The 8,152-nt window shown below is 40.6% G+C and overlaps 1 protein-coding gene across 4 annotated transcripts; it reads left to right on the top strand.

Annotated features, from left to right (window-relative positions):
• The first annotated feature begins 791 nt into the window (after window positions 1-791).
• slc25a29l (solute carrier family 25 member 29-like) lies at window positions 792-7,927 on the top strand. 4 transcript variants are annotated; one of them, XM_004540448.4, is made up of 4 exons: window positions 792-1,228; window positions 2,807-2,850; window positions 3,864-3,947; window positions 4,523-7,927. In XM_004540448.4, exons 1-4 carry the CDS (start codon window positions 1,195-1,197, stop codon window positions 5,291-5,293), a joined length of 933 nt encoding a protein of 310 aa, XP_004540505.2. In that variant the 5' UTR covers window positions 792-1,194; the 3' UTR covers window positions 5,294-7,927. The 4 variants fall into 4 exon arrangements, with proteins under 4 accessions (XP_004540505.2, XP_076733473.1, XP_004540507.2 ...); XM_076877358.1 differs by lacking the exon at window positions 792-1,228 and adding an exon at window positions 1,279-1,821; XM_004540450.4 differs by lacking the exon at window positions 792-1,228 and adding an exon at window positions 3,536-3,579.
• The last annotated feature ends 225 nt before the right edge of the window (window positions 7,928-8,152 follow it).

Genomic DNA, 8,152 nt, shown 5'->3' with positions numbered 1-8,152 from the left:
CGGAGCGGAATTAAAAACACGACATTCATTTAAGGTCATCGCGTGTTTTGTGAGCAAATGATTTTGCATATTCGTAGTGTTTCCTCCCTTAAATGAAATATCTACTTTGCAAGTATTGCAAGTTGCCCTGTTGTCTTCCGTTCTCGTAAAGTATAACCAAACTTTTGAGCGTTTGAGCCGCTTAGGTGCCGTGTTTCCTGCCAGGTAAATGACGCTCCGCAACGCGGTGACGTCATTCGGGGCGACTGGAATGGAGGGAGGGAATCGTTTGCAAAAATGTCAAACAATTCCAAGGAATTGAAACAGTGGGAACTGGTTCTCAACAGTTATAGTTATATTACTCATGTCAAGTCAAAGTCAAGTCCCTGTTGCTTATGCAACATTCTGAAAACAACACGGAAATACGTGAAGCATTTTCCAGACATGCACATTGGGCATAAAACACCTGCTTCCAAAAGTCACAAGGCCACACAACGTGACTAAGCAAAAATAAATAAAATCACACTGAAAAATACAATTATGATAAAGCCAAAAATGTTATAAACATAACGTTTAAGCTATAAACCATTACTGGATGATTCATTGTTACGTCAGTCTATATATTCAAACCACATTATAACTACACAAATTGCCACACTGGAAATTCACAAGGCTGATGAGGACCACAGTTGATGTGACGGTAGAGGAAAGATAGCTTCAGACTTTTGGTGTAGGTGATGTGCCCCCTGCAGCAGCCAATGGGCGTGAGGGGCGGACAGTACCAACTAGAGGAGGGCTCTGGGGGAGTTGTCCGCTTCTAAATAATCCGATTGGGCCGTCTTAAAAAGGGCAAACGCTTCTTTTCTACTTTGAAAACCCGCCTTCTGCCGCGGTACAGAAATAGAAAGGTTTGTCTGAAAGAGCACCTCTATAGAGGGAGAGGAAGGGACACCAGTGAGAAGAAAACTGCTTTATTCCAGTTTCGCGTCCGAGCGATTAGCCAGAGACGTTTATCTTCCGTTTGCTGAGCATCAGCAACGTAAAGGAGGCTATTACCTAGCTAACCAGCCTGGCTGAACACCAAGCCGGGGGGGTCGTAAATAGCCAAGTTTACACAGATACCGAGAAAGCATTTCCCACTTACGCCTCTTTAATTACGTTTATCAGCCCTTAAGTTAGCCTGACACCTTCCAGTCGTTGCATTTTTTTGAGGGAATGGCACTGGACTTCGCTGCTGGATGTGTAGGAGGTGAGTAGCAGCTAGCCACGTTAACAGGTTGACATTAGCATTAGCCACCTTTCTGTTTTTTTCCATCGTCAAAAGCTCAAGCTAATTTGTGCCGTGCCGTGATTTCTCGATTTACACCCAGCTAGTTTATGTGATAACATTGTAAACCCACATGAATGACAGGTTGAATACTAAAACACTGGAGCTGGGTGCTTTTTAACCCCCCCAGCTCAACGTTATGTTGCAGTGCTAACGTGACGTTATTCCCAAATCTGCAGCACCCACGTAGAGATTGCTGTTTATAGTCGACATTCATCATATATCTACGTATCAATTAAACTTGCACACGTCCAGGAAACCCCAGAAATGTGAAATGATCGTGATCTCAGCTTTTCTTTAGTGATTATCGGGCAATTTCCCCCAAATATCTGCATTCCTTTCATCATTCCACTAACCCATTCCAAAGTAGGGAGTTACCATGAGGAGAGGCGGCGGTCCGCAGAAAGTTAAGCTCATGCATTCATCTTTGCCTCACACAAAAGCCCTGTGGGAATTTTGCAAGCTGTTTTGTCAGTGTTCAAGGACAGGACTTCCCAAAGTCTGTTGGATCCCAGGTAGAGTTACTGCACTGTAACTTAGTCTTAGATAACACCTTCATTGAGAGAGTCAGTAGTGCGGTGTAGAATGACTATACTACAGTACTATTAGTACTACTATCTCCCTTGAACGGCTTAACATGTAGCTGATTACAAAATACAAGGGAATGGTACCAGATTTGGACTAACATTAAACTATTTATATAGAATAGTCTGAGAAATTATTTTTTTAAGGGAATAAAAAGTTCAGATATTGCTTTACCAGTGCATTTTAGTTATACATGCAGTATGTAAGTTACTGCAAGAGTAAAATAACGAAGTTGTTTTCTTAACCTTCCCCTAATGGTTTTACATCAGTTTCCCAACCTAGTTGACAACCTTGCATGAACACATGGCAGATTTAAATCACCCCAAGTGTTTTAAGCTGTATGATTTGTTTACAAAGAGGCTTTTTATTTGCATAACATATTTATCTTTAGAAATTCAGTGGTGTTATTTCTGGTGCATTATCCTCATGTTGGTGTGCAGTCTTTGAAAACATCTGATATGAAGACAGTGTTGTATAATGATTTTCTGGCATATTGACACAAGTCAAGGACAGGCCAGTGTTGAGCTTTCGTCAGTGTTAAGCTTTCGTCACTTCGTGCAGTGCAGTGACCAGCTGATGACGGCTCCATCTCATGATGGACAGGTGTCTGTTGCAACTACTGGACCAAAAGCCATCTTCTTTTTCCAAACTCAAGCCATCAGTGCATTTGTACCTTTATAACTCAATTATTATATTGTGGTTCTTTTCTTAAGAGAAGAAGTCCATGGGATATATGATGACCTTGTGTGCACTGAGATTACTTCTGTATGACATGTTTTCCACCCACTGTCTCTGCTCTAACACCACAACTTTTTGCATGCTGTGGTCTGGTGATTATCTCTTGAGTTTTTAATAAGAATAGTTCAGTGAAACAGTCAGTTGTTCATTCCTGTCTTTTTTGTTTTTGTTTTTTAGGTGCTGCTGGTGTTTTGGTTGGGCATCCGTTTGATACTGTAAAGGTGGGTGTCTGCTGCATCCTCTTTGGTGTTTGCTCATTAGTCACAAAAAATAAAACATGCAGTACTTTGCTGACAGCCTTCATTTAAATCCAGATAAGTTGAGAGTACACGATGAGCCCAAGAGAGGAAGGGGATGACTGAGCAAGAAGAATAAATCTTCTGATTAGTTAGAGTTCAGAACAGGACAGTACGTTCACTTCTTTACAGATTTCAATGAAACCGTCATTTATCAAAGGATTTGTAGGGATGGTTAATTAGCTGAATAACTTGTAGTCACATAGCCTATATAATCATCACTATGTACCTGCAGAGTCCCACACGATTTTATATGCATTAAAGTTAGTTGTAATGTTAAGGTTGAAATCAAATTCATTTTTATCACAACTTTTACATGATCTGTGGTTGACGCATAGGATTTATGTGAATGAACCTAAAAACAGTTTTCTTTACTTGATGCCATTCGCATATAAATGTTGCATAGACTGGATTAAGCAGTGGCAAAGTGAGGACGTTTTGACGTGAGACTTGTGTGAATGTGGAGCATCCGCTTTAGAGGCAAGCAGTGAGAGAATGGTTTGGTTATAGTTCTTTTACACCCTTGCTTTCAATGTCATTTCTCCCTGAGCCGGTGTCTGCTTGGGGCTCGGAGGCTGTCTTTAACAGCAACAGTGTCACTGTGTTGTAGATGAGAGAGAGAAATAAACAACCTCTCCACGGAAATGTGACCTAGTAAGTATGGTCCAGGTCTTTCTTTCTCTCACCCACTGTTATGTCTTTGAGATATTAAAATAAAAAGCACCGAAGACATTTTGTTCTTTTTACAGCTTCATACTCGGTTAATGTTTTTCTTATTCTCCCACATGTTGCACCCCCCCTTTATCATCCTTTGTTTTTCTTCCTGTTGACTGCTTGTTTCCCTGAAAACCTGTATTACACAGATCTTGGTTTGTAGTTACTGTGGTCCTCTTTGGCCTTTTTCCAGTTTTTACTCCAATGAGTTCTGTCACCCACAGGTGCGGCTTCAGGTTCAAAATGTGAATAAACCTATGTACCGTGGGACGTTCCACTGCTTCCAATCAATCATACGCCAGGAGTCGGTGAGTTTAAATTTGTTAGCATAGTGCTTGCTTTAAATTAAATAGGTTACATTTAAATATATCCTTGGTGTTAAGCTGGAGTTGTTTATTATCTGGAGAATGTCCTGTGCACTGATTAAAGTGTTTAGTTGCTGTCCCATCTCTCAGTAAAGACATTAGGCAACGTGGGCGAGGTGGGGGGTCTGTTAGCTGGGGTCAATGAGGAGCTTATTCCTGGAGGAGCTAAATAAAGCTTTGGACATCATGCTATTTTTGCTAAGAGGGGGCATGGCCCCTCAGACCTCATGTCTGTTTCTCATGGATGTCCTTTATTCCCCCCCACAGTAATATTCAAACGTAAGGTGGTTTCTCAGCTGTTTATGTACTTGTAAAATAAATGATGAGGATGTATTTGAGAAGTAGCTTTATTGGCAAAAGGAGATTATTAGACGATACGCAACCCATAATTATTTGCTTTAGCCATATTAGTAATCCATTGCTGATAACATCTGGAAAAAAGTGCACTGCTTCCTATAGCCTCCTTACTTTCTTGTTTTTATAGTGTTGATCTGACTCAGTAACATCTGTGTTTGCAGATGCTGGGTCTGTACAAAGGTATTGGCTCTCCAATGATGGGTTTGACCTTCATCAATGCTATAGTTTTTGGTGTCCAGGGAAACACAATGCGCATGCTTGGCCGTGATACACCTCTCAACCAGTTCTTGGCTGGAGCCTCTGCTGGAGCCATCCAGTGTGTCATTTGCTGTCCAGTGGAGCTGGCCAAGACACGTATGCAAATGCAAGGAACTGGAGAGAAGAAGTCTAAGAGGAAAATGTACAAGAACTCCTTGGACTGTCTGGTGAGAATCTACAATAAGGAGGGGATCAGAGGGATCAATCGTGGTATGGTTACCACCCTGGTGCGCGAGACGCCGGGTTTTGGCGTGTACTTCCTTGCGTATGATGTGCTGACACGCTCCCTGGGTTGTGAGCCAGAAGACCCCTACATGATCCCCAAGCTGCTGTTTGCTGGTGGCATGTCAGGCATAGCTTCCTGGCTGTCCACCTATCCCGTGGATGTGATCAAGTCACGTCTGCAAGCGGATGGGGTCGGCGGCGTTTACCAGTATAATGGTATCATGGACTGTGTCAGGCAGAGCATACAAAAGGAGGGGTGGAGAGTGTTCACTCGTGGACTTACGTCCACTTTGCTCCGTGCATTCCCAGTGAATGCCACCACATTTGCCACTGTGACTTTGTTCTTAATGTACATGCGCGAGGGTGGAGAGTGTAGCATTCCAGACTCTGAGCCGCCGTCTGTCCAACTGCAGCCTCTGCAAACGCAGACACAGCCGACCAGCATGTAAGCTGGCGTGCAACAGTGAGTGTTGTTAATTTTTAAGCAAACCTATCTGTAGACAGTTTGTACACAGGTCAAGGATCTGTTAATTAGTGTCCACAATCACAGAGGAGAGCTATGTTTTGGGTAAGCATCTGTCCATAAAGCTTAAACCAAGTGGTCTCACATAGTATTTAAATAATATATATTTTAAGAGAAAATCTGCAATTGTAAATATGTTCTCTTTGCTTTTGTACATATTTTGCTTTTTTAAGCAAATTGAAATAAACTTGACAGTTACAAGAGTTACTGTAACATACAGTGACTGTTACAGATGTCCCGAAAATGTTGAACACGTTGATCCTAATGATGCCGTTTTCATCCTATAATATTACACAAGCCTAAACACACAGCACGGCGTTTGGTATATTTGTGAATCGGTGCTGTTTATACTGTTACTTTCTACCATTAGTTAAATGAAGATGATTTTTAGGGTAATTTTTAATAGTCAAAAATTATCCTGTTTAGCATCACGTGAACACTGTTTTGTAGCATCTTGTGTAAACTGTTACAAGCAAATTTTCATGTTCATTAATGCTTCATGTAGCTTGAACTGGATTAGGCAGAAATTTTAAAAGGTAAATAAAATAAAAAGTCACAACGCACTTTTTTTTTTTTTTAACCTGAAGATCTCCCCTCTCTGCCCAAAGTCACTAGACAAACATTGGCTTGCACACATGCCTTGAAATGTGCACATAAGACGAGCTGTGATTTCGGGCTCTAGCTACTACGACTACTGAGCCACTGATAATCGCTAACAGAGGGTTAAACTGTCGCTTGTACTGAATGACCATTGCTGTATTGTTCAGCCAAGAAAAATAAAACTAGGTTTAAAGGCCAGTCGCTTTTCTTTCCAGGAAAGAGGGTAAAATTTTAGAAGCGATTGTCTACATTGCTGCTGCGGATCAGACTTGTGACTTCTTAACGTCCCCATATACTATCCAGAAGTAGCCACCGCAATCATGTGTTGGAAGAGTAAAGGGAGGATCAGAACAAAATTCATCAGTCCTCCGCTGGAAACTGGGGGGGAAAGGTGTCTTGATTGTCTTGACGTTTTTCATTTCAGTCAGACTTTTCACCATCATAATCTCAGCACTGAAAAGATGCAATTAGCTAAAGTCTCTGATGCTAGATTTTGTTTTGTTTTTTTGGCAGAAAATTCAAATTTTTGAACAATGGAGTGTTGAACCTTCTGGTGAAATTTAAAAAAAAAAAAAAATACTGATTTGGCTGTATGATACACTTGGCTTAAAAAAACAAAACAAACTTTAACCCTTTAAAGCCCTATGATGCCAAAAAAATTCTGCCTACACCAGCTTTACCTCCCTCGTAGCTGAGTTAATTCTGGCTGCTGTATAAAGTTTCAAGTTTGCAGTTACCACAAACTTTTTATACCACTTCTTAGACTGTATATCTGTACAGAGAGAAAGTTTGTAATGAAAAATATTGGAGGCTCTGATGGTGGTCTGTTGCAGTACGACATAATTTTTGATGGTCAGAAAAAATAACAGTGTTTGAGGCGGTCATTGTAAAACCAAATCAGATGCAATGTAATCATGTTGTGGACACTGTAGTGTGTCCAAAGAAAGCACCTTACGGTATGACATTAAGCATGTGTATGGTTAAAAATACATTTTGGCAATCACAATTCCTCCCAATGGATTTTACAATTTTACAAAGGGAAGATTCTCTTGCAGTTTGCCAAGACCAGTCAAGTACACTAATTTCTGCCACCTAGAGGCAGAGAAGGTAATGGCTCCTGTATTTTTAACCTTTGTATATTAACTTAAAGTCTGTTTTTTCTGCATAGTTAACAATTGACATTCTTCAGCATTAAAATGAGCATTATACCCAGCCAGCCTGCAGCAAGTGCATTCACGAACACCTCTATATTAGGGGCAGGGATAGCTCAGTAGGTAAAGTGGTCGCCCCATGATCGGAAGGTCGGCGGTTCGAATCCACTTAACGGCTACCCTGAGGTACCCCTGAGCAAGGTACCGTCCCTACACACTGCTCCCCGGGCGCCTGCTTAGTGGGCTGCCCACTGCTTCACTGAGTGAATGGGTCAAATGCAGAGAAAAACAAGTAATTTCCCCATGGGGATCAATAAAGTATCCATTATTATTATTATTATATTAAATATTCACAAGAAAGGTGTCCTAAATACAGAAGCCATTACTTTCCCTTAATGTAAATGATCTACATCTTCACAGCTCACTGACCTCCAGGTGTAGCTTAGCCCGCAGTGCCGGCTTAGATGTGGAGGTCTTGAAAACTGCTTTGGATTTGTCCAAAGAGAATGTATATATTGAATGTGGCAGTTTTCTTTGTCTTTTTCTTGTTTTGTTTTGGCTTTGTGAGAACTCTAGACTTCAGATTTTACTTTAATGCATTCATGTGTTGTTACCGCTTTTTGCCTGTGGGTTTATCTTTATTGGCAAGTAATTCCTGATATCTCTGTAAAAGAAAATGCTGCTGTAAATATCTGATGTTGCTATTGTTTGTACTGTTAACAACTTGTACAATACCTTTCACCAAAGTAGAACATGTCATTTAAAACCCCAAAGGAGAACAGTGAAATAAAACACTTTACTTTTTTCTTTTTCTTTTTTTTTTTTTGGCTGGGCATTTTTAAGTTTGAACATTTGGAAACCCTACAAATTATTAGGCTTCTAGCAAACCCCCCAAAATAAAGTTTTAAGTGAATGAAAGAATGAGCTGTCTCAATTCAGTTAAAAAAAAAAAGTGATGTAATAAACATCACATTTTTTTGCTTTCGTGGTCTGTTAGAAAGAAACGGGCTGACCTCTAGAGGAAGTAAGCTGAT

The sequence above is a fragment of the Maylandia zebra genome, linkage group LG19, assembly GCF_041146795.1.
Source record: "Maylandia zebra isolate NMK-2024a linkage group LG19, Mzebra_GT3a, whole genome shotgun sequence".
Taxonomy (NCBI): domain Eukaryota; kingdom Metazoa; phylum Chordata; class Actinopteri; order Cichliformes; family Cichlidae; genus Maylandia; species Maylandia zebra.
The sequence above is the reverse complement of the archived record's forward strand: the minus strand, read 5'-3'. Positions and strand labels throughout refer to the sequence as shown.

Excerpts from the sequence above, each read along its gene's own strand:
- slc25a29l (XM_076877358.1), top strand. The coding sequence starts at position 1,686 with ATGAGGAGAGGCGGCGGTCCGCAGAAAGTTAAGCTCATGCATTCATCT. Across the intron at positions 1,822-2,806 it reads CAAAGTCTGTTGGATCCCAG|GTGCTGCTGGTGTTTTGGTT; the intron begins GTAGAGTTACTG and ends TTTGTTTTTTAG. Across the intron at positions 3,948-4,522 it reads CAATCATACGCCAGGAGTCG|ATGCTGGGTCTGTACAAAGG; the intron begins GTGAGTTTAAAT and ends CTGTGTTTGCAG.